General features: G+C 40.5%; 1 protein-coding gene across 3 annotated transcripts; it reads left to right on the forward strand.

Moving 5' to 3' along the window:
• Positions 1-1846: 1846 nt before the first annotated feature.
• LOC109864727 (adhesion G-protein coupled receptor G2) lies at positions 1847-27085 on the forward strand. 3 transcript variants are annotated; one of them, XM_020452630.2, is made up of 23 exons: positions 1847-1990; positions 2353-2435; positions 2601-3227; positions 6020-6100; positions 6224-6331; positions 6504-6595; positions 6702-6769; positions 7456-7492; positions 7778-7803; positions 8131-8273; positions 8935-9064; positions 16052-16158; positions 16354-16558; positions 16700-16865; positions 18017-18190; positions 18326-18445; positions 18522-18674; positions 18761-18882; positions 19101-19369; positions 23818-23923; positions 24040-24326; positions 24430-24531; positions 24640-27085. In XM_020452630.2, the coding sequence occupies exons 2-23, from the start codon at positions 2360-2362 to the stop codon at positions 24798-24800; spliced, it is 3360 nt and encodes a 1119-aa protein (XP_020308219.1). In that variant the 5' UTR covers positions 1847-1990; positions 2353-2359; the 3' UTR covers positions 24801-27085. The 3 variants fall into 3 exon arrangements, with proteins under 3 accessions (XP_020308219.1, XP_020308220.1, XP_020308222.1); XM_020452631.2 differs by having other exon boundaries at positions 18017-18166; XM_020452633.2 differs by having other exon boundaries at positions 8215-8273.
• Positions 27086-27456: the final 371 nt, after the last annotated feature.

The following is a 27456-nucleotide window of genomic DNA, read 5'->3' on the forward strand; positions in this document are numbered from 1 at the left end:
GCAGTATATATTGCATTCGGAAAGTATTCAGACCACTTTACTTTTTCCACATTTTGTTACATTTACAGCCCTTTTCTAAAACGTATTCAATTGTTTTTTTTCCGCTCATCAATCTACACACAATACCCAGTAATGACAAAGCGAAAACAGGCTTTTAGAAATGTTTGCAACTTCATTTAAAAAAAATCTAAAACTGAAATATCATATTTACATAAGTATTCAGACCCGTTACTCAGTACTTCATTGAATCAACTTTGGCAGCAATTGCAGTCTCAAGTCTTCTTGCGTATGACGCTACAAGCTTGACACTCCTGTATTTGGGGAGTTTCTCCATTCTCTGCAGATCCTCTCAAGCTCTGTCAGGTTGGATGGGGAGTGTTGCTGGGCAGCTATTTTTAGGTCTCTCCAGATATGTTGGAACGGATTCAAGTCCGCGCTCTGGCTGGGCCACTCAAGGACATTCAGAGACTTTTCCCGAAGCCACTCTTGCATTGTCTTGGCTGTATGCTTAGGGTCATTGTCCTGTTGGAAGGTATACCTTCGCCCCAGTCTGAGGTCCTACTTTCTATAGGATTGAAGTCAGGGCTTTGTGATGGCCACTCCAACACCTTGACTTTGTTGTCCTTAAGCCATTTTGCCACAACTTCGGAAGTATGCTTGGGGTCATTGTCCATTTGGAAGACCCATTTGCGACCAAGCTTTAACTTCCTGACTGATGTCTGAGATGTTGCTTCAATATATTCACATACATTTCCATCCTCATGATGCCATCTATTTTGTGAAGTGCACCAGTCCCTTGTGCAGCAAAGCATCCCCACAACATGATGCTACCACCCCCGTGCTTCACAGTTGGGATGGTGTTCTTCGGCTTGCAAGCCTCCCCCTTTTTCTCCCAAACATAACAATGGTCATTATGGCCAAATAGTTATATTTTTGTTTCATCAGAACAGAGGACATTTCTCAAAAAAGTACAATATTTGTCCCCATGTGCAGTTGCAAACTGTAGTCTGGCTTTTTTATGGCGGTTTTTGGGCAGTGACTTCTTCCTTGCTGAGTGGCCTTTCAGGTTATGCCAATATAGGACTTGTTTTACTGTGGATATAGATACTTTTGTACCTGTTTCCTCCAGCATTTTTACAAGGTCCTTTGCTGTTGTTCTGGGATTGATTTGCGCTTTTCACACCGAAGTACGTTCATCTCTAGGAGACAGAACGCCTCTCCTTCCTGAGCGGTATGGCAGCTGTGTGGTCCCATGGTGTTTATACTTGCGTACTATTATTTGTAGAGATGAACGTGGTACCTTCAGGAGTTTGGAAATTGCTCCCAAGGATGAACCAGACTTGTGGAGGTCTCCAAAATAATATTCTGAGGTCTTGGCTTATTTTTTACAATTTTCCCATGATGTCAAGCAAAGAGGCACTGAGTTTGAAGGTAGGCCTTGAAATACATTCACAGGTACACCTCCAATTGACACAAATTATGTCAATTAGCCTATCCGGACCTTCTAAAGCCATGAGATTATTTTCTGAAATTTTCGAAGTTGTTTAAAGGCACAGTCAACCTAGTGTATGTAAACTTCTGACCCACTGTAATTGTGATACCGTGAATTATAAGTGAAATAATCTGTCTGACTTTAACTGTACATAAGGCACATACAGTACATCTAAGTTGGGTAGAATTTGTATTTATTTCCATTTTTGAAGAGCTAAAGTTGTAGAAGCATGGTCCAGCTGCCCTCTGTTGCATTAGTTACTTTTATTGCTAATTAATAAGTAACCTAGGGTACTAAATGAGAGGGCGTGGAGGTCTTCTTAAAGACAAATACACTAAAGTCTCCCTCCTTCAACAAAGACTATTATCCCAGGAGGTCAACCTTTTTTCTTTACCTTCCATTGAATATTATAGACATATAAGAGACAATTTATTAAACTCTCATTTGCTTGTGTTTTCTGGCAAAGGAGAGTGCTGTTTGGACTGGGGAATGACACAGGTAAGTCATAGTTTTGTTTGCATGTACAGTGCCTTCTGTCTACTTTAATACACACAAGTTAATTTTTCCCAATACTTTTACTCCCCTAAAGTGGGGGGACTATGTACAAATTAATAAATGGTTCACCTGATATGGATGAAAATCCCCTCAAATTAAAGCTGACATACTGCACTTTAACCGTATAGTCATTGTTATATTTCAAATCCAAACTTTTGGAGAATAGAAGAAAAAATAAGAGGAAATGCTACCCTGTCCCAATAATTATGGGGGGCACTGTACTGATAACAATTCTATTTGCAAATAGTCCTAGTCCTTGTTCCCCTTTTCTGACATGAGAGATATTGTTCCTCTTTTGTCTTTAGACTCGTGATGGATTCTGCCAGGAGACCCTGTTTAATAACTGTGTGTTTATCAGTACTGGCAGTCACTTGTCTTCCATGCTCTGGTATGGTCATAAATATACTGTATAATAATGTAATTATGAAGCATTAGTGTTATAGTAGTATCAATCAAATGCGTTATGGCTTTGACTGAAGACTGGAGGAGTTTTGTGAAATTGTCCAATAATGTCCAATGTCAGTGTGTGATATTGGTTCTGTGTCTGTACCAGGCTCCCCAGGCCCCAGCCTGTGGGGTAAGAAAGTGGTGTTCATGGGCCGTCACTGTGTGTGGCAGCTGGATAAGGGGTGCGTAGTGCCTCCCCTGGAAGAGCTCAGTGTGTGTGTGCACCTACACCGGGAGATCGCAACATCTGAGTGGACAGGCTTCGTGTACAAGGCGCCTGGCGAGAGACAGGTAGAGCTGGGTCTGGCAGGCCGAGGAGGGTTCCTGGTGGCATGGCTGTTTGGGCATCAGTGGTCCGTACCAGAGGATCTGCCCCTGAAATGCTGGCACAATGTCTGCCTCACATGGTCCAGCCACTCCGAGAGGCTCCGGCTCTACATCAATGGGAGCAGTCGCCTGGACGCCCATGTTAACGCCACCCTGCCCCGGCAACTGGCCCACAATGGCACCCTGACCTTGGGGGTGTCCCATAACATAGTGGGTGGGGTGATGGAGTTTGAGAATGGAAAGAACTTCCTGGGGGCCATCAGCCTGTTCAGGATGTGGGGGCATGAGCGGACAGCTGAGGAGCTGAGGGCCCATAGCTGTATTGATGGGAATGTGGTGAGATGGGACAACAATGACTGGGATTACCAGATTTGCCTACCTGAAGATGACACCAACGTCCAGTGTGGTTAGTTTCCATACTTATTGTGTTCTACTGTATTCTACTGTGGGTGCTATTTTGAGTCCTATTAAAAGGGCCCCATTGAACGAATGTACAATGTACAAACGTTATACATTTACATTTGTCATTTAGCAGACACTCTTATTCAGAGTGACTTAAAATCAAATCCAATCAAATGGTATTGGTCACATACACATGGTTAGCACATTTTATTGCAAGTGTAGCAAAATGCTTGTGCTTCCAGTTCAGACAGTGCAGTAATATCTAACAAGTAATCTAACAATTCCACAACAACCACCTAATACACACAAATCTAAGTAAAGGAATGGAATAAGAATATATACATATAAATATATGGATGAGCAATGACTCAGCGGCATAGGCAAGATGCAATAGATGGTATAAAATACAGTATATACATATGAGATGAGTAATGCAAGCTGTGTAAACATTATTGAATTGGCATTATTAAAGGAGCATTATTACAGGAGAAATTAGGGTAAAGTGACTTGCTCAAGGGCATATCGGCAGATTGAACTGATTGAAATGGATTTAACAAGTGACGTCAATAAGGGATCATAGCTTTCCCCTGGATTCACCTGGTCAGGCTGTCATGGAAAAAACAAGTGATTCATGTTTTGTACACTCAATGTACAGTTGAAGTCGGAAGTTTACCTACACAGGTTGGAGCCATTAAAAGTATTTTTTCAACCACTCCACAAATGTCTTGTTCACAAACTATAGTTTTGGCAAGTCGGTTAGGACATCTACTTTGTGCATGACACAAGAAATTCACTGTATCACAATTCCAGTGGGTCAGAAGTTTACATACACTAAGTTGACTGTACCTTTAATCAGCTTGGAAAATTCCAGAAAACAATGTCATGGCTTTAGAAGCTTCTGAGAGGCTAATTGACATAATTTGAGTCAATTGGAGGTGTATCTGTGGATGTATTTCAAGGCCTACCTTCAAACTCAGTGCCTCTGCTTGACGTCATAGGAAAATCAAAAGAAATCAGCCAAGACCTCCGAAAAAAAATGGTAGACCTCCACAAGCCTGGTTCATCCTTGGGAGCAATTTCCAAATGCCTGAAGGTACCACGTTCATCTGTACAAACAATAGTACGCAAGTATAAACACCATGGGACCATGCAGCCGTCATACCGCTGTAACGGCTATCGTCTGGGGAAGGAGAGGAGGACCAATGCGCAGCGTGGTAAGGGTTCATATTTTAAATATTTTAATGAACACTGAAAACAATAAACAACCAACGAACAGTCCTGTAAGATGCAACACAACACTAAACAGAAAATAACCACCCACAAAACAGGCTACCTAAATATATATATATTTTTAACCTTTATTTAACTAGGCAAGTCAGTTAAGAACAAATTCTTATTTTCAATGATGGCCTAGGAACAGTGGGTTAACTGCCTGTTCAGGGGCAGAATGACAGATTTGTACCTTGTCAGCTCAGGGATTTGAACATGAAACCTTTCGGTTCCTAGTCCAACGTTCTAACCACTAGTCTACCCTACCGCCCCTATGGTTCTCAATCAGGGACAACGATTGACAGCTGCCTCTGATTGAGAACCATACCAGGCCAAACACAGAAATAGAAAATCATAGACAAACTAACATAGACAACCCACCCAACTCACGCCCTGACCATTCTAAAACAAAAGACAAAACAAAGGAACTAAGGTCAGAATGTGACAACCGCTCAGGAAGGAGACGTGTTTTGTCTCCTAGAGATGAACGTACTTTGGTGCGAAAAGTGCAAATCAATTCCAGAACAACAGCAAAGAACCTTGTGAAGGTGCTGGAGGAAACAGGTGCAACAATATATATATCCACAGTAAAATGAGACCTATATCGAATTACCCTGAAAGGCCACTCAGCAAGGAAGAAGCCACAGCTCCAAAACCGCCATAAAAAAGCCAGACTACAGTTTGCAACTGCACATGGGGACAAATATTGTACTTTTTGGAGAAATGTCCTCTGTTCTGATGAAACAAAAATAGAACTGTTTGGCCATAATGACCATCGTTATGTTTGGAGGAAAAAGGGGGAGGAACACCATCCCAACTGTGAAGCACGGGGGTGGTAGCATCATTAGGTGGGGGTGCTTTGCTGCAGGAGGGACTGGCGCACTTCACAAAATAGATGGCATCATGAGGCTGGAAATGTATGTGGATATATTGAAGCAACATCTCAGATATCAGTCAGGAAGTTAAAGCTTGGCCACAAATGGGTCTTCCAAATGGACAATGTACTGAAATAGCGTGTGCGAGCAAGGAGGCCTGCAAACCTGACTCAGTTACACCAGCGCTGTCAGGAGGAATGGTCAAAAATTCACCAAATTTATTGTGGGAAGCTTGTGGAAGGCTACCTGAAATGTTTGACCCAAGTTAAACAATTTAAAGGAAATGCTACCAAATACTAATTGAGTGTATGTAAACTTCTGACCCACTAGGAATGTGATGAAAGAAATAGAAGCTGAAATAAATTATTCTCTCTACTATTATTCTGACATTTCACATTCTTAAAATAAAGTGGTGATCCTAACTGACCTAAGACAGGGAATTTTCACAAGGATTAAATGTCAGGAAATGTGAAAAACTGAGTTTAGGGGGTATTTGGCTAAGGTGTATTTAAAACTTCAGACTTCAACTGTACATATTCAAACACATACAAATAGCATGCACAAAAGCATACACATGGATGCAAATGGAATGCACATTCACATTTTTCACGCTGTTAGGCATACCTATTTGTAATATCTCTCTTCTTCACAGGGGCTTTCCCCAATGTGACAGCCTCTCCTCCCACTGTCACCAACACCACTCCTGGTTCACCAACCAGCACTAATACATCAGGTGACAAAGTTATTTCATAAAATAAAAATGCTGACTGCTATGCACTAAGGAGGACCTGAAATTGGCTTCGATTACATTTTCATAAATCTATTCAAAAGAAGCTGGTTAATTTCTTGTCTTTAGACCCTGTAACCCCTACAGAGACACAGCAACCATCCCTTGGATTGCCTGTAAGTCCCACTGGCCTGTCTACAACCAAAGAACCTTCAGACCTCAACTCAACAGGAACAGGTCAGCCAATAAGACACATTTGATTAGAGTCTGCTATCGCAAGAAATATGCTTCATTTTCATAGAAAAATCTCAGTGGCTCTGAACTTCTTTCCATCTCCATGGGTGCAATATTCAAGGTTAGAGATGAAGGCTGTTCAAATGTACAATGATTTCCACTGTTATGCTGCTAGGCATTGCATCCACCTTCTACAGAGTTCAAATGAAGCTGAACATGACAATGACTGTAACTGGCAGCGACCCAGGGGAGACCATTCAGACGTGGGTAAGAAACACAACAATGACAACACTGAAACTGGAAGATGATAAACGTACAATGACATTCTCTTCGATATAACTTTTTACGCAGTGTCTTTATGTATTGGCTACAGGTTCAGAGAAAGCTTGGGGAAGTCAGGATGAACGCATTACATTTCCAAATATTTCAATCGACTTATAAGTAAGTCCTCATCATTCACAAATGGCATCACCTACCTACATGAATGTATATGGCTACATGTAAAATAGCATAATAAAAGCAAGACTGCGTTTGATGTGCAGGGGTGGAAAGAGTCCTGAAATATTCTACTCAAGTTGAAGTACAGTTACTTCAAGGAAGTAAAATTACTGGTGTAAAAAAAGCTACTCAGGTAAAAGTAAAAAGTAGATCATTTAAAAAGTACTCAGAGTAAAAGTTATTGAGTTACTTTTCAAATAAAAACATTGACCTTGATAATAATGAGCTAACTTTGCTAAGGTTACCTTAAGGTTGTTACACATGATCTTTTCCATGCATTCAATTGAAAATGTAAGAGAGGAAATAAATGGAAATGGAAATAAACAGCAACTAAGTTAATTTATTTTATGATTGCAACATCTGTATGTAAAAATACTATTATACTATGAACATATTCAAAATAGATGTAATATTCAAAGCAACTAAAATCAGGGGTGGAAAGAGTAGGCTTCTGAAATATCCTACTGAAGTAGAAGTACTGTTACTTACATTACATTTTACTCAAGTAGAAGTAAAATTACTGACTGAAAAATACAACAAAAAAGTTATCGGAAAAGCTACTCAATTACAGTAACTAGAGTAGTTGTAATTCATTACTTTACACCTTTGTCCATGTGTTTTTTTTATAGGGACAATGATAAAAAAGAGACTCAAAGAGTGGAGATGGTGAGTAATGCTTTAAACATTTAGGCTTTTATCAAACATGCAAATTGATTAGGGTATGATTAAATGTCAAATGTAATTTGGGTAAACAAAGCATCATCGCAGCAATAAGGAACCAGTTATACTACTGCAACAATTAATAACCATAATCTTTATTACCACACTGTAAGTCTATGGCCTTGTCTTCAAATAATGTTCAATATGAATAAACAAATGGTTTCCCGGTAGCAATGAATTGTGTGTGTTTGATGAACAGTAAATACTTCCTTGTGGTGTCTTCTCTGTTAGGCTGCTGAGCTGAGAAATCAGAAAAGGTAAGTGATGATGAAACAAACCATGTCTGATCATTCAGAGACGCCTTGATAGATATTGAAAACTACATCTTGATTTAGTATGCAGTTGAAATTACAGTAACCATTATTTGATATTTTACTGAATCATGGGAGGTATGTATCATGATAATCATGTATCATGCATCTCACAATGTTAATTTAGGATCAGTTTTGCCTTTTAGATCACATGGATACGGAAGACCTGATCCTAGATCAGCAGTCCTATTCTAAGTCGCTTGATACGTATGGATCCTGGTCTATTAGCAGCTGCCTATGGTTTCGGGTGCTCATCCCATGTTGTCTGTATAGGTTTAGATGTACCTTCCATGTTCAGGATGCTGATGCACGGAACGTCATGACCACTCAGAGACTCATCAATGACCTTCTGTCCAGGATCCATTTTGGTGGAGAGATCCAGGTAGACAGCAGAGACGTTCACGTCTCACATATAGGTACAGCACGGCTTTCCTCGATCTGTATTAGATTTGCTGATCTACACTGAGTGTACAAAAAATTACAAAAACCTTCCTAATATTGAGTTTGCACCCCCCTTTTGCCTGGGGCATGGACTCTACAAGGTGTCGAAAGCATTCCACAGGGATGCTGGCCCATGTTGACTCTAATGCTTCCCATAGTTGTGTCAAGTTGGCTGGATATCCTTTGGGTGGTGTATCATTCTTGATACACAACTGTTCAGCGTGAAAAACCCAGCAGCATTGCAGTTCTTGACACACTCAAACCGGTGCGCATGGCACCTACTACCATACCCCGTTCAAAGGCACTTAAATATTTTGTCTTGCCAATTCAACCTCTCAATGGTACATATACCCAGTCCATGTATCAATTGTCTCATGGCTTAAAAATCTTTCTTTAACCATTCTCTTTACCTACACTGATTGAAGTGACATCAATAAGGGATCATAGCTTTCCTCTAGATGAACCTGGTCAGTCTATGTCATGGAAAGAGCAGTTGTTCCTAATGTTTTGTGCAGTCAGTGCATATTAGACTTGATAAGTGAATGAATGGTGTCCACTGCTGTCACCCATACTTTCTCAGAGCTGTGATTACTTCAGGAAAGAAGGACGGTGCCTTACTTCTTTCCCCCTCTACAGATCCAGGGAGCTGTCCTGAGGACACCCATGAGAGTATCAGGGGTGTGTATATATGGCCAATCAAAGATGCCCAGAAGACAGAAACTATGATCTGTGAGAAGAACAGTGGTGCCAGGGCTTCCAGGAAATGGTGAGAGGCCCAGCTAACATTACGTTTGCAACAATGCTTGTTGATTGGTAAACATATGTGCCATCAGTGCATTTGCAAAGTATTCAGACCCCTTCCCTTTTCCACATTTTGTTACATTACAGCCTTATTATAAAATAATAACATTAATTGTTTTCCACATCTATCTACACATAATACCCCATAATGACAAAGCAAAAACAGGTTTTTATCAATTTTTACAAATAAATTAAAAACAGAAATATCACATTTACATAAGTATTCAGACCTTTTGATATGAGAATCGAAATTGAGCTCAGGTGCATCCTGTTTCCATTGATCATCCTTGAGATGTTTCGACAACTTGATTGGAGTCCACCTGTGGTAAATTAAATTGATTGGACATGATTTGGAAAGGCACATACCTGTCTACATAAGATTCCACAGTTGACAGTGCATGTCAGGGCGAAAACCAAGCCATGGGGTCAAAGAAATTGTCCGTAGAGCTCTGAGACAGGATTGTGTCGAGGCACAGATCTATGGAAGGATACCAACACATTTCTGCAGCATTGAAGGTCCCAAAGAACACAGTGGCCTCCATCATTCTTAAATGGAAGAGGTTTGGAACTGAGCAATCGGGGAGAAGGGCCTTGGTCAGGGAGGAGACCAAGGAACCGATGGTAACTGACAGTGCTCCAGAGTTCCTCTGTGGAGATATTAGAACCTTACAGAAGGACAACCATCTCTGCAGCATTCCACCAATCAGGCCTTTATGGTAGAGTGGCCATACAGAAACCACTCCAGTAAAAGGCACATGACAGCCTGTTTAGAGTTTGCCGAAAGTCACCTAAAGGACTCAAATCAAATTTATTTATATAGCCCTTCGTACATCAGCTGATATCTCAAAGTGCTGTACAGAAACCCAGCCTGAAACCCCAAACAGCAAGCAATGCAGGTGTAGAAGCACGGTGGCTGGGAAAACTCCACAAGATTCTCTGGTCTGATGAAACCAAGATTGAACTCTTTGGCCTGAATGCTAGACGTAGGAAACATGGCACCATCCCTACGGCGAAGCATGGTGGTGGCAGCATCATGCTGTGTGGATGTTTTTCAGCGGCAGGGACTAGTCAGGATCGAGGGAAAGATGAATGGAGAAAAGTACAGAGAGATCCATGATGAAAACCTGCTCCAGAGCGCTCAGGACCACAGCCTGGGGCGAAGGTTCGCCTTCAAACAGGACATCAACCCAGCTCACACATCCAAGACAACGCAGGAGTGGCTTGGGGACAAATCTCTGGATGTCCTTGAGTGTCCCACTCAGAGCCCGGACTTGAACCTGATCGAACATATCTGGAGAGACCTGAAAATAGCTGTGCAGCGACGCTCACCATCCAACCTGACAGAGCTTGAGAGGATCTGCAGAGAAGAATGGGAGAAACTTCCCAAATACAGGTGCGCCAAGCTTGTAGCGTCATACCCAAGAAGAATCGAGGGTGTAATCACTGCCAAAGGGGCTTCAACAAAGTACTGAGTAAAGGGTCTGAATACTTATGTAAATGTGATATTTCAGTATTTAAATGTTTTTTTTAGATATGTGTAAAAACTTGTTTTTGCTTTGTCATTATGGGGTATTGTGTGTAGACTGATGGGGGGAAATAAAACAATTTAATCCATTTTAGAATAAGGCTGTAACGTAACAAACTGTGGAAAAAGTCAAGGGTCTGAATACTTTCCGAATGCATTGTATGGTCAGGCCACGTGGTCAGAAATTCTCAAGGATGTATGGATTATGGTGAGAGCACCATGTATGATACTGTAAAGTAAAATTATGTGTATTATATCCCACAATGCAGTAGACCTTGTTAAGCCAGGCAAAATTTAAAAAAAGCTTTATTCAAAACAAACAGTGGCCGAGTCCTCTTAGCCCTTTATGTCTTTCTGAGAATTTGTGTTTCTGAGAATGTGTACTCTTAGTATTATGACAATATTCAGCTTTTTACCTGTTCAATGCCAGAGCTGTGAAAACGGTCAGAGGAAAAAAACACATGTTGCCATAGCGACGGCTCAGTGAGGCCCTCCTTCAATTAACTTCAACACACAATACAATCCTGTTCTATGCGCTCTTCCGTATGTGCACACAATCACCTACTCACAGATGTGACACTGGTGGATCTCTGACTGCTAGCAATCAAGCAAGAATCAATTTCCTTCAACTGAATTATTAGGCTACCAATGTCTCACAACACAGATATTAATATTGCATGAAGATAACCAGACAAGTCCAATAACTGAATGATGAGGATAATCAGTTTTATGGGTCCGTGAAAGGAAAGCCTCTGCTGTCAGAGTAAAACATTGTCCTAATGTTTATTATGCAAACAGTGAAACATTATCCTAATGTTTATTATGCAAACAGTGAAACATTATCCTAATGTTTATTATGCAAGCAGTGAAACATTGTCCTAATGTTTATTATGCAAACAGTGAAACATTGTCCCACGTTGGTTCCACGCCATTAAAACAATATAATAAACTATGTGATGCCATTGAATCAACGTGGAAAACTGATTGGATTTGCAAGAAGTAAAACTTAAGGACACTTCGTGTTTTTTTCAGCTAACTTTTAACTTAAATCCAATGACATGGTGAAATGTTTTCTTGATTTCACGTTAAATTCACAGTAGTTGACAACTCGAACAAATATAAATCAAAACTGACGTCTGTGCCCAGTGGTTAAGGCTCCTACAGGAATGTTTACTCAACGTAATAAACATTGAAGGGGGCAGGAGCAAATACATGTTTTTCATACGGGATGGTTTGGGTTTGATGATTAGCAACAAAACCGACGCGTGCACAACTTTAGCACAAAACAAACAAGAGTTGGCTTAAAATGTTGACAACATTTGAACTATATTTCGTCTCCCATGTTTATTGAAAACTTAAATACATTTGCACAATGAGCACTTGTCTCTCAAAAACATTGTTAAAGTTGTTGGTTAGCTTGCTAGCAAATTTTTGACATTTAGTGTAACAAAAAGACTGGTCTTGCCTATGCCGCACAGCCATCGCTCATCCATATATTTTTTATGTACATATTCTTATTCCATCCCATTACATTTGTATGTTTAAGGGAGTTGTTGTGAATTTGTTATATTACTTGTTAGATATTACTGCACTGTCAGAACTTGAAACACAAGCATTTCGCTACACTCGCATTAACATCTGCTAACTATGTGTATGTGACAAATGTTATTTGATTTGATTTGGTCTCGGCACCAGTGAAACAGATGTAATCATACTTCATAACTCTTTTGCGTTGTGTTTTTAAAGAAAACTCTGCCTAGCCCAGCGATTCCAGTTGGTGTTTATTCTGACGATAGATACAAGGAAGCACGTTAGATGTGCAGTTCAACAGTATGTTGATGGCTGTAGATTCGTGATTCGTCACTTGCATGTCAATATCAGACTGGGGATTTTGTCATCAAACATCCTAACAATGACACTCAATACATTTTTTTGAAAATACAATAAATGCAAGTACCTGAAAATAGACTCGAGGAAGTGATTCGTCTATTAGCATGGAAATAGCTGAATTAGCAGGGAGCTAATGCAACCGTTACAACTAGAGCATGCTAGCTAACTCGCTCTTACAGCAATAACATATAACATATTAACATAATAAAAGCACATACCAGGACGACCCCAATTATCTAACAGGTACGTGCACATATAAACTCATCAAAAAAATAAACATTATTCCATTTTTGTTAGTCACATGTCTGTGGAACTTATTCAGTTTATGTCTCAGATGTTGAATCTTGTTATGTTCATACAAATATTTACACATGTTAAGTTTGCTGAAAATAAATGCAGTTGACAGTGAGATGACGTTTCTTTTTTTGCTGAGTTCATATACACAGTTGAGTGGTGTTTATTCTGACGATAGATACAAGGAAGCACGTTAGATGTGCAGTTCAGTTCAATAGTATGTTGATGGCTGTACACAGTGAATTCATACACAATTGTAAATATAAAAATATACTGAACAAAAATATAAACACAACATGCAACAATTTCAACGATTTTACTGAGATACAGTTCATATAAGGAAATCAGTCGATTGAAATAAATGCATTAGGCTCTAATCTACAGATTTCACATGACTGGGAAGGGGTGGAGCCATGTTTGGGCCTGGGACGGCATAGGCCCACCCACTTGGGAGCCACCCCCACCAACTGAGGAGCCAGGCCCCGCAAATCAGAATTTGACAGACATACTCCTGGTTAGCGTCTCTGGCAACCGAACCAATAGATCGAAAGACCTAGGGTAGCAACCTAGATTTGTGTCGGGACTATATATTGTGAAATAATTTAATATTATGATTATGAATAAATTAATAAAAATACAGTATTGAAAGTAGGAAAATATGTCAATCATTATTTGAATATTTTGGTAACCTGTTGTATAAAAGTGATAATGCGGTGCGTGCCAACATATCCTCCAAACACTGGCTTCGAGGGCATTATCACGTAACTATGTCCTGCCATGGTATATGCTCTGAGATTAAATAGGCAATGATGTTGTGCTCCTATTACACAACAATACTGTAGCCTAACGTTACCCATACTGTCAAATATTTTACATAAGCTACCAGTCTTTACTGTGTTGGCAGAATGTTTTAATGGCAAATTGTTCTGGACCTGTCAGCAGAAGGTTTGAATCCCACAACGTTTTGCATTTCCCCTAGCTGGCTAAACTTAACTCCACGATTGACGAAGTTTTTATATAACAACCACTGATTTCAGCACCCAAAGAATAGTGACCAATTACACCGAACAACGTTGTCGGAGCTTCATTCCGCCCACACTACATCGGTGCATCGGAATTTATTTATTAGGCTATTGGTCCAATTAAATCAGAGACGCACATGGTAATTTGTCGTATGGCTCCTTCGGGAATATAAACCCATCACGGCTAGAAAAGGTAAGGAATTTGTTCTGCATTGGTTATGAAAATAAAATAAAAATTATCAAGTTTTATGTCTAATTATTTTAGATGATAAAGTAATCATATAAAACAGATTATTTTTCTCAAGGCAAATTGCTACATTCTTGTTAATATGTTTTCCAGTTGTTTTATTCATAAATATGCTTTTCATCATATCCTCCATTTGCACAAAATACTTCGGCCTACTCGCCAATTTGCAATACAATATTTCCACCACTAACAGATGTGCATACACGTGGTCTAACGTTTGCCAGGAGGTGGGCATATTGTACATTTTTTAAATAAATGCCAACTGACGCATTCACATTTTGGGGTATATTTTGTATGGACACACGGTTTATAAATGAGTCCCCTGGAGACTGCGCCCAAGATGTCTGAACATTGTGTTCAAGGTAATTTACTCATGTTCGCATACACCAATTCATGGACCATCTGTATCTGGGTTGCATCCGGTTTACACGGACCAACATCACATGTACACTAGCCCTCAGTGCGCACAGGAAGCAGTGCACGTTTACTTCGACATTATATATGTTTTATAAAGAGTGACAACACTGCCATATTGATATGTGCTTTGCTGTTGGAAAACCACATTAGAGTCTGACTTTCACGTGTGGCAGATGCACCACCCTCAACTTCACTCCTGTGAGTGACGGAAAATAAAATCAGCAACAATTATTTGAATTAATTCAATGGATGTTTTGTGCACAAATTTGGTGACTAAAGTGTCTCATTAGGAATTTTCAAATCTGTCTTTTGTATGTGGCCGTTTTTGGAAATGGTCTTTCTGGGCCAGGTGTCAGTTAAACTGCAGTACCGAAGCAAGACTATGACTAGTCGAAACAGCTGTTCTTAGACCTGAACCCTGGCACGTCACAACGACCCAAGGGCATTATGGAAATCCAGAGGGTACATCATTATGAATAAATAAAAAATGCCCTCATTATGTCCAGATCACAACTTATTTATCTCATTATCACGACATAACAAAAGTTGTTTAGTCAAGATCACAATATCATTTTCTCATGATTATGACATAACAGAAGTTGTTTTGTTGAGATCACAAGATAAAGAGCCCACGTTGTATCAACACATGTGTTTTTATTGATTACTGCACTAAGGGATGGTACATTTCATGCTAATATTATGCCTTAGTTTGTGTTTGGAGCTCATTTTCAGTTTATAAGTTAGAATATTACTACCAAGCTAAATGTCCTTACCATCAGCTACGACCTCTTGGGGCATCTCAGCCCTCATGGGGCATTTAAGACCTGAACATGTCTGACAGGCAGCCTGTCTCCCAGGCTGTATGCCACCCCCAAGACCACAGCCAATCGCATGCAAGCAACAACGTAGCTCCGGTGCCTTCAGAAGGTATTCATATGTCTTGACAAATCTCACCAATCTACATACAACAACCCATAATGACAAAGTGAAAACACATCTTTAGAAATGTTTGCAAATGTATTGAAAATTAAATACAGAAATATCTAATTTACATAAGTATTCACACCCCTGGGAATACTTTGTAGAAGCACCTTTGGCAGTGATTACAGCTGTGTGTCTTTCTGGGTAAGTCTCTCAGAGCTTTCCACACCTGGATTGTGCAACATTTTCCCATTATTTTAAAAATTCTTCAAGCTCAGTCAAATTGGTTGTTGATCATTGCTAGACAACCATTTTCAGCTCTTGCCATCGATTTTCAAGTAGATTTAAGTCAAAACTGTAACTCAGCCATTCAGGAACATAACATCAAATCAAATTGTATTTGTCATATTCGCCAAATACAACATTTGTATTTTACTTATGTTCTCCATGATGACTCCTTAGCCCACCGTCCTTGAAATTATTGTTTTTTATCATTGTAAAAATAGATGTGCAATTATGCAAAATAGCAACATATTGCTTAATGACTACAGATCAGAACAAGACAAGACTGGTCCTCTCGTCTTCTGCTCATTTCACCTTAATCTCCTTTTCTCTTGGTCCCCTTCTTCACATTAGTGAGTTGGATGGAGTGACTGAGAAGGCCAAATGGGCTGAGCCAAACCTGAAGGCATGCAAGCCAATGATCACCATCTCTGATCTGGACAATGTCACCGTCACAGCAAGTAAGTCCCTTGTGCAGTCTAAATACCAGTGACTAGGTTCTGGTGAAATAACAGTAATTTGTCATGTATTATACTGTACCAACGGCATGCATGCACTTCCCTAGCCTATCTCTTTCCCTTTGTTTGTCTAGTTGTATATTCAAATATTACAATGATGTATTACATAACTATGGACTTTGTGTCTTTTCCTCCCAGACAACTCAGCAGATGTGGTGGACATGATTGAGGACCTCCTGGGTGTCGAGGGGGACCTGAGTGACTCCCAGCTGGCCACCGTGATCCAGAAGCTGGATGAGGTTCTGGGGGTCAGCACAGTGACCCCTGCCCTCGGCGAGGACATTGTCAGCATAATCGCTGACATCCTGGGGTCCAGTTCTAACCTATCAGCGGTCGCCAACGAGTAAGGGAAAGGGACAACGGGGAGAGGGAATATGGTTGCATTACAAGAGTACATTTGAATCTAGCCTCGTCTAATGTTTTTCTTCACTGCTGTCTTTTATGGCAAATCTGTCACTCACATTTCCCATCATGTTCAAAACAGCATACTGGGTATCACAGGCAGCGTTGGGGACCAGATGGATTTCCCTGAGGAGTCACAAAATGTGACCGTCCCCTCCCTGGCTCTCTCCATGATCAACGTAGATCCAGAGCAGTTCCAGGGCCTCACGTTTGGCGTGTCCTCCTTTTCAACTGGCCTTGCTCCAGAGGTAAGTCAGCAATAACACTCTATTTTCTCATCAGGCACGTACTGGATTTGAGAAGCAGTGGCTATCACAGCGGACAGAGATACACTGTCTATGCTCCAGCAGTCAAATACCTGTCCTGTCAATATAAATGTCCGATCCTTTTTTGCTCGAGTCCTTCCTTACTGAAAATCAATAGCATGAAACACTAGACTGTTTTTACTCCATTCAAATGAGGGCATGCCCTTGAACGAACAGAGAAAATGTAGGACAAATGCAGAGGTTATTGTGAAACAGCTAAAGGTTTCTCGGAACTGACTCTAGCCTCTAGCATTCATTTCTAGTTAACCTTCAATGTGGAAAAACAGCACAGGATTTAAACTGCGCCGAAACACTGAATGATAATGAAACTACAACGATTTAAAGGAACAAGAACATTGCTTTACAATAACAGTGTGTATTCCAACACTTGTCCAGTGTTGTCTCTGTGGTGTAATGACCTATTACATTTAATTCCATGACGGAATGGAGTTATATAGGACGACTTGAATAAAACATATGTTTTGATTACTTCAAATCAAATCAAAGTTGACAGTTTAACAGGGGTTATAGTGGGTGCTGTGAAATGCTTATGTTACTACCGCTTAACAATGCAGTAAAATGTCAAACAATTCAAATGTAAGGGGGAAAAAAAGAAGAAGAAATCAAGAACGGTGTGATAAATCTGATTAAAAATCCAAATAGCGCTGTAGCAGTAGCCAAATGTAATCTATACATACTGTATATTCACCTGGAGAATTTGCACAAAATCAGCTTAGAAAGATATGTACAGCAGTAGATATATTAGAGTAAGTTATGTCAAGAATCCAGTGTATATTTAAATATGTGGTGTGGATAAATAGTGTAACTAAAATACAATGTACAGTAGTAGAAATATTATGATGAGCTACGTCGGGGATACAGTATTTAAGTACACAGTGTGAATCGGGAAGTGACCAGTGGTTCAATGTCTCTATAGCATGAGACAGCAGTGTTGGCTGTGTGTGTGTGTGAGTCTGTGAGTGTATATGTGAGCGTTTGTGCATGTGTTTGTGAGTATGAGGTGTGTGTGGTAGCTTGTGTGTGTGTGAGTGTGCATCACCTGGTAAGTATATGTACACCTCTTTCTGTTGTAGATCTTTGTCAACCAGGCATTCCTGAGTCAGCCTTGCGACGGCACGGTGGCGTCCATCTCTCTGCCCCGTGCCCTTCAGAACTTCTTCCCCGAGGGAAACAAAAAAAAGCGAGTTCAGTTCCACTTCTATGGCACACAGGAGCTCTTCAAGGTGATGCCATCAACAACGTATGAGGTGTCTAATTATTTTGGGTCAATTATTCATTAATAAGGAAGGATACTCGGGGTGTTTCATGGTTTTCTTATTTCAAATGAAAGCTTCCAGCAAATGTACAGTAATTCAGTGTTAAAGTTTTATGATCATTCACAGGATCCAGAGACCAACTGGACGCTGAATAGTTACGTGGTGTCTGCCAGTGTCAATAACAGCAATGTCAGCAACCTCGGGAATCCCGTGGTGGTGACACTTACTCACCTCAAGCCCAAAGAGGTGAGGAATAAAAAAATAGCTTTATCTTACCACTGAGCGTAGCGACGACGAGCTAAATCCTTTTCTTCCCCAACAGAAAAACGACAAGGTGGAGTGTGTGTATTGGGACTTCCAGAAGAACAATGGGAGTGGTGGGTGGGACTGCAACGGCTGTGAGACACTACCAAGCATCTCCGCTTATCAGACCACCTGCCACTGTTACCACCTGACCCATTTTGGTGTGCTCCTGGTGAGTCACCTTTTTCAAATCACACTACTGCATTAGTGCAGTGCATCTGGACTGATATATTATGCTCCTATTGTGGTGTCCTACAGGATGTGTCCAGGACTCCTATCAGTGAGGCTGACCAGGAGACACTGATGGCCATCTCCTACTTGGGCTGTGGTGTGTCCTCCATCTTCCTGAGCATCAGCCTGCTCACCTACGTTGTCTTTGAGTAAGTCAGCATCCAGACAGATAGAATATTGTTCTCTATTTTTCTGTATCCTTTGGCATCTCTCCCCCTTTTCTCTCTGTATTATCTAATCTCCTCCTGTACTTCATCTGCCACTCTCACTATTCCTCTCATTCTCAATCTCTTTCCACTCATCTCCCAATTTCTCACCCTGTGCCTCTCTCTCTATCTCTCACACACTCCTTTCCACTCTGTCACAGGAAGCTGCGTCGAGACTATCCGTCTAAGATACTCATCAACCTCTCTGTGGCTCTGCTGGGCCTCAACCTGGTTTTCCTGATGGACTCTTGGCTGTCCTCCTTCGGCTTCTACAGCCTCTGCATCACCACGGCAGCCACGCTGCACTACTTCCTGTTAGCCTCATTCACCTGGATGGGCCTGGAGGCTGTCCACATGTACTTCTCTCTGGTCAAGGTCTTCAACGTTTACATCCCCTCCTACATCCTCAAGTTCTGCACCCTCGGCTGGGGTAAGCCAAGGCAGTCTGACGCAAAATAAGGACACTTGTAAAAACATCTTTAAAGTAACTGTCCAATGAAAATATTTTAAAAGCTGTTAACTCATACCCAAATAATGTCGTTGACTCATCCTATACTTGTATTTGTGGCCAAGTCATAAATTAGATATTTTTATTTTTTTAAACCCCAACTCAAACCATTTAAAAAATGCTTGCTATTTCCTCATAGAGGATGATGTCATATTTTTGGCTGAGAGGTCTCATTGGCTCATTAGCTGAGCTGGCCAATCAGCTGTTTACTTGACATTAATATTTTTATGGTTGAGGCTACGAACACAGAGTTTTCGCCCCCGCCCCCGCCCCTCTGGAAACGTCTTTCTCAAAACTAAGGATCCGAATAACATTCTGCGCATGTGTGATTTTACACACACATTCAAGTTTCTCTATTTACACTATGCTTTACTCAGCCTCTTCTGAACCATCAACCAATTTGAGCGACATGATAATGAAGCCTCATATTTCTGAACAGCTGAAATAACAACTTGGTGATGATTTGAACGAACGTTCCGAAAATATATACATTACCTTCAGAAAGTATTCATACCCCTTGACTTTTTTCGCATTCTGTTGTGTTACAGCTTGAATTTAAAATTGATTACATTTTTTTTTTTTTTTGTCACTGGCCTACACACAATACCCCATAATGTCAAAGTGGAATTCTGTTTTTAGAAATGGTTACAAATTAATAAAAAATGAAAAGCTGAAATGTCTTCAGTCAATAAGTATTCAAACCCTTTGTTATGGCAAGCCTAAATAAGTTTAGGAGAAACCATTTGCTTAACAACTAACATAATAAGTTCATGGACTCTTGTGTGCAATAATAGTGTTTAACAGGATTTTTTATGACTTCCTCATCTCTGTACCCCACAGATACAATTATCTGTAAGGTCGGATCACTGCTCAATTATCTCAGTCGAGCAGTGATTTCAAATACAGATTCAACCACAAAGACCAGGGAGGTTTTCCAGTAACTTGTAAATAAGGGTATCTATTGGTAGATGGGTAAAAATAAAAAAGCAGACATTGAATATCCCTTTGAGCATGGGGAAGATATTAATTACACTTTGGATGGTGTATCAATACACCCAGTCACAACAAAGATACAAGCTTCATACCTAACTCAGTTGCCGGAGAGGAAAGAAACTGCTCAGGGATTTTACCATGAGGCCAATGGTGACTTTAAAACAGTTACAGAGTTTAATGGCTGTGATAGGAGAAAACTGAAGATGGATGAACAACATTGTAGTTACTCCACAATACTAACCTAAATGACAGAGTGAAAAGTAGGAAGCCTTTACAGAATAAAAATATTCCAAAACATGCATCCTGTTTGCAATAAGGCTAAAATAAGGCTAAAGTAAAACTGTGAAACATTTGGCAAAGAAATTAACTTTATGCCCTGAATACAACGTGTTAGGTTTGGGGCCAATCCAACACAACACATCACTGAGTACCACTCTTTATATTTTCAAGCATACTGGTGGCTGCATCGTGTTAGGGGTATGCTTGTCATCAGCAAGAACAAAGGAGTTATTTTGGATAAAAATAAACGGAATAGCTAAGCAAAGGCAAAATCCTAGAGGAAAACCTGGTTCAGTCTGCTTTCCAACAGACATTGGGAGAAAAATTCACATATCAGCAGGACAATAACCTAAAACACAAAGCCAAATATACTCTGAAGTTGCTTACGAAGACAACATTGAATGTTCCTGAGTGGCCGAGTTACAGTTTTGACATAAATCGGCTTGAAAATCTATGGCAAGACTGGAAAATGGCTGTCTAGCAATGATCAACAACCAACTTGACAGAGCTTGAAGAATTAAAAAAAGAATAATGTGCAAATATTGTACAATGCTGGTGTGCAAAGCTCTTAGAGACTAACCCAGAAAGATTCGCAGCTGTAATCGCTGACAAAAGTGATTCTAACACATGTTGACTCAGGGTTGTGAATACTTATGTAAATAAGATATTTCTGTATTTCGTTGTCAATAAGTTTGCAAACATTTCTAAAAACAGGTTTTCACTTTGTCATTATGGGGTATTGTGTGTAGATGGGTGAGATTTTTTGGTTTATTTTGCCATTTTGAATTCAGGCTGTAACAACAAAATGTGTAATAAGTCAAGGGTTATGAATTACTTCTAAAGGCTATCTGTCTGTTGTTAGGGATATTGCCGTAGCACAAGCAAGACGCAATCTACACATTGCATTGGGGAAAACTATCAGAGTTTTGTGTGATGATGCAATCGTTATAGTTATGCTGCCATAAAGCCATAGTTGCTGAAAAAAGAACTCTGCCTCCCAATAGCAATGTTTGCACATTAAATCGCTATTGACTGCCTCTCTGTGTCTTCATTGTTGGTATGCTGTATATTTATAAATATATATACAGTGGGGAGAACAAGTATTTGATACACTGCTGATTTTGCAGGTTTTCCTACTTACAAAGCATGTAGAGGTCTGTAATTTTTATCATAGGTACATTTCAACTGTGAGAGACGGAATCTAAAACAAAAATCCAGAAAATCACATTGTATGATTTTTAAGTAATTCATTTGCATTTTATTGCATGACATAAGTATTTGATCACCTACCAACCAGTAAGAATTCCGGCTCTCACAGACCTGTTAGTTTTTCTTTAAGAAGCCCTCCTGTTCTCCACTCATTACCTGTATTAACTGCACATGTTTGAACTCGTTACCTGTATAAAAGACACCTGTCCACACACTCAATCAAACAGACTCCAACCTCTCCATAATGGCCAAGAACAGAGAGCTGTGTAAGGACATCAGGGATAAAATTGTAGACCTGCACAAGGCTGGGATGGGCTACAGGACGATAGGCAAGCAGCTTGGTGAGAAGGCAGCAACTGTTGGTGCAATTATTAGAAAATGGAAGAAGTTCAAGATGACGGTCAATCACCCTCGGTCTGGGGCTCCATGCAAGATCTCACCTCGTGGGGCATCAATGATCATGAGGAAGGTGAGGGATCAGCCCAGAACTACACGGCAGGACCTGGTCAATGACCTGAGGAGATCTGGGACCACAGTCTCAATGAAAACCATTAGTAACACACTACTCCGTCATGGATTAAAATCCTGCAGCGCACGCAAGGTCCCCCTGCTCAAGCCAGCGCATTGTCCAGGCCCGTCTGAAGTTTGCCAATGACCATCTGGATGATCCAGAGGAGGAATGGGAGAAGGTCATGTGGTCTGATGAGACAAAAATAGAGCTTTTTGGTCTGAACTCCACTCGCCGTGTTTGGAGGAAGAAGAAGGTTTAGTACAACCCCAAGATCACCATCCCAACTGTGAAGCATGGAGGTGGAAATATCATTCTATGGAGATGCTTTTCTGCAAAGGGGACAGGACGACTGCACCGTATTGAGGGGAGGATGGATGGGGCCATGTATCGTGAGATCTTGGCCAACAACCTCCTTCCCTCAGTAAGAGCATTGAAGATGGGTTGTGGCTGGGTCTTCCAGCATGACAACGACCCGAAACACACAGCCAGGGCAACTAAGGAGTGGCTCCGTAAGAAGCATCTCAAGGTCCTGGAGTGGCCTAGTCAGTCTCCAGACCTGAACCCAATAGAAAATCTTTGGAGGGAGCTGAAAGTCCGTATTGCCCAGCGACAGCCCCGAAACCTGAAGGATCTGGAGAAGGTCTGTATGGAGGAGTGGGCCAAAATCCCTGCTACAGTGTGTGCAAACCTGGTCAACAACTACAGGAAACGTATGATCTCTGTAATTGCAAACAAAGGTTTCTGTACCAAATATTAAGTTCTGCTTTTCTGATGTATCAAATACTTATGTCATGCAATAAATGCAAATTAATTACTTAAAAATCATACAATGTGATTTTCTGTATTATTGTTTTAGATTCCGTCTCTCACTGCTTATTGCAGTGTTATAGACACTATGTCCTCAGATTTACTATGATCTTCTATGTACCTTACCTTCTTACGACTCTTGTGTAGCTTGTGAGCGTCACAGAATTTGGGCATGTTCATGAGTCTCAGCTTTTCATAGATATCGTTTAATAGTTTGTATCTCAAACGATTCGGACTCTACAGATGTTTTTGTAAAAAGACCCGGCCCCAGTCCATTTGGGGATCCGCTCTTACAAACACCACTCTAGCTCAGCCCCCGTTAATCACACAGACTTATGGTTGGTATTAATGGATGTAGAAGAAGTAGTCCAATTGAATGGTGCAACCCATATTGTCAATCATATTGTAAAAAAAAATGAACATCAGTCTATCAATTAAATCAAGGTAAATTAAAGTAATTTAATTTCCTTTTGAGTGTTTTTATATTGTAGTCAGCGATTGAATCCTTCACACGGATCCTGTTTGACCAAGGGAATAGAATGAAGAAGTAAAGTTCTCTGTCTCTACACAGGCATTCCTCTGGTGGTTGTCAGCCTGGTCCTGGCCATAGAGAAGGATGCCTATGGCAATGTTCTATCTGGGGACTCCCTTGACTCTCTACAGGGCTCAGAGCCATTGTGAGTATGCAGCATGGCCAGTTGACCACTGTTACGGATACATGTGATTAATCACATTTCTCTTTCTCTCTCTCTATTTCACTCTCTCTCTGCCTCCCTCTTCCTCCTATTCTCAGCTGTTGGATGCAGAGTAACGTTTTCTTCTACATCACCATCGTGGCATTCGTGCTACTGGTCCTGGTCTTTAACATGGTCGTGTTCATCATGGTTCTGATCCAGATCCGACACATGCAGACCAATAATCCTGCAGCTACAGTAAACAAGCGCAGTGTCATGCATGATCTGAGGGCGGTGGCCAGTCTCACCTTCCTATTGGGTCTCACCTGGCCAATAGCCTTTTTTACCTGGGGACCGGCCAGGGTACCTATGCTCCACCTCTTCTCAGTCCTCAACAGTCTGCAAGGTAAGGGGACCAATATACGTTGTCTACTGTACAATAGAGCGAGAGAGAGAGAGAGAGAGAGAGAGAGAGAGAACCCATTATCTTCTCTCCGGCTGTGTTTCAGGGTTCTTTATCTTTGTGTTCCACTGCCTGATGAAAGAGAATGTGAGGAAGCAGTGGAGGATCCACCTGTGCTGTGGCCGATTCAGGCTCAATGACTACTCAGGTACAGTCAAGGGACCTCCAAGCAGTCTATCTGATATTGCATAAGCCCCATGTGGTTCATAGAGAGTGTTCCTGAGGTTGCTTCATTTTTACCTTTGACCCTGTTTAGATTGGAGCCGCTCCGTGACGATGGGCGGCAGGACCAAGCAAAACCATCTGGTGCACCGCTTTCCGTCTGTCAAGTCTGTCAACACCTCCTCTAGGAAGATCTCTGATGACTCCACTACAGCTAGCGGTAGCTCTTCCCCACCCTACCTCCAGTGGGCCTAGTCTACTGTAGCTCCACCAGGGGGCCTAGTCTACTGTAGCTCCACCAGGGGGCATAGTCTACTGTAGCTCCACCAGGGGGCATAGTCTAGTTCCACAAAGGGTATTAACTTGGCTCCACCAGGGGGCCTAGCCGGGCTCACAACATAGTGCCATAATACCACTCACCTGGAACAATGAGAAACACTTGAGCTCATGACACCATAGCAGACACCTAAGTTCAGTTCATTCTGAATTACACTGTGAAAAGTCCAGATACCCGACTGATTCTATCTAAATGACCAGTATCCTTCCCACGAACTGCTGTATGTCTCTCTGCAGTGCAGTCTCATCATCCTCGGGAGATATTCATTCATACTCTATGTGCAAGTATTAGCCTGTTCTGTGCTTTAAAGGACATAAGCTCTATTATTATAGGACAGGGAGGCAAGTAGCCTAGTGGTTAAGCATTTTGGTTCCAGTAACCGAAAGGTCCCTGGTTCGAATCCCCAAGCCAACCAGGTGGAAAATCTGTTTTCTGTACCTTTGAGCAAGGCACGTAACCCTAATTGCTACTGTAAGTCGCTCTGGACAAGAGCATTTGCTGAATGACAAAAAAAAGTTGACTTCATGCCAGACTATTGTTGTAGAGTATGATCAATATTTTGGTACTTTATGCATTCTCTTTGTTAAATGACATTTCTCTTTCTCAAAATCAGTTTCTGTTCTTCTTTTCATGATGTTAAATAAATAAAACATACACATAGTGAAGTTTAAAGAGTCAAGGACGCTTAATGACTTTTTTTGACTTCATAGAAAGAACAGATCTTTTCAAACAAATGTACAAAGCCTCCTTGCTGTTATGCAATGAACTGTAGGCCTACCATTGATCTGTGGATCTGTCACCATTTTAACTGAGAAAAAAATCCAGGACATTTCATGACACACGTTATGTTCACCGCCATCTCTAAAAGACTTGAAGGTTGATGAATGTGGGTTGTTTAGCGTAGGGGATAATGCAGTAAAGATATTTTATGTTCAGTCTTTTCTCCATTTCTCCATCTTAAATGCAGCTTACTGTATGAATGGCGCTCTTCCCACGCTCGCCTTTTGACACAAAGATAGGACTACTAAGTAACAATAACATTCTGTATATACAGTGGGGTCCGAAATTATTGACAGCCTTGATAAAGATGAGCAAAAATGACTGTATAAAATAAATTATAAAAATACTGTGCTATATTGTATGATCAAACAAATTGGGAAATTATAGTATTGTATTATAATACAGTTGCTCAGAGAAAGTCCATGGCAAAAACCGGTGGAATCAATGCTGTTTCCACGTCATTAAAATATATATATATCTATGTGATGATGTTGAATCAACTTGGAAAACTAATTGGATTTGCAAAAACTCATATATGTAAGGGAAAGTTCGTATTTTGTTGGTTGATTTCACATTGAATTCAAGTTAGTTGACAACTCAAGCAAATGTAAATCCAAACTAGACATTTAATTGACGTCTGTAGCCAGTGGGAGAGATTTTGTTTAACAAGTAATACTTGTTTTTTTTAAAAGGTATGGTCAAAATGATTGACCCTGTTTTCAATACCTTTCAATACTTCACCTTGCAAGGATAACGGAACTGAGCCTTTTTCTAAAATGTTTTATGAGTTGGAGAACAAATTGGGGGGGATGCAAAAAAATACAAATTAATTACTTAAAAATCATACAATGTGATTTTCTGGATTTTGTTTTAGATTCCGTCTCTCACAGTTGAAGTGTACCTATGATAAAAATTACAGACCTCTACATGCTTTGTAAGTGGGAAAACCTGCAAAATCGACAGTGTATCAAATACTTGTTCTCCCCACTGTATATGTTCTACACTACAGGGTAAAAAACTATTAAGTTGGGGTGCTTCCAATATCTTGTCTGTAAGAAGAGCTTCATGTACTGTATTTGACAGACCTCTGGGGTCTAATACTCCTGGTCTTGTAGGATTACTGCAGGGTGAGGCCTAGGGCTGAAATGTGGACTAATGCACTTCTTTACAGTCATAGGTCCCATTTCCTAAAGTGTCTCAGGTAGGAGTGCTGTTCTAAGACCAGCTACCCTCTGTCCATGTAACCATATAAATGATTATGAAAAGGCTAAACGGATCCTAGATCAGCACTACTATGTTTCATGAATACAGTGTACTCCAATTTATGTGCCTGTTCTGGTACGTTATCACTTTGCTCACTTTGTTGTATGATGGGAGTATTTATTCTCTTTAAATGACATTGAATAAACCAAGTCAAAGCTGAGTCTTATTTTGGAAAATACATATAATTTGTTTGGCTCATGTGTCTTCCAGACAGTATACACAGTTTGTGGAGGACACATTGTGAGCATGTTCAGCAGTGTAGTCCATTCAAAATGTCCATTCTCAACATATCTGACAATAAGGCTATTTGTCAAGTACATGATAGCATAACGTCACGTTTCTCATGGTGTTCTTATATTGACTAGTGAAAAGATGCCCCACCACATCTCCATTGGTGGCTGTAACTATCATTGTGGTTCTCTGTATGTGTAACAGGAAAACCTCAGTGGTGTCTTTTGTTACATCTCCATTGGTGTCTCGTTTTTGTAAGAGAGCTATTTAAAATAAGAATTTCTAATATAATATTAACAT

This window comes from Oncorhynchus kisutch, linkage group LG19, assembly GCF_002021735.2.
Source record: "Oncorhynchus kisutch isolate 150728-3 linkage group LG19, Okis_V2, whole genome shotgun sequence".
Classification (NCBI taxonomy): domain Eukaryota; kingdom Metazoa; phylum Chordata; class Actinopteri; order Salmoniformes; family Salmonidae; genus Oncorhynchus; species Oncorhynchus kisutch.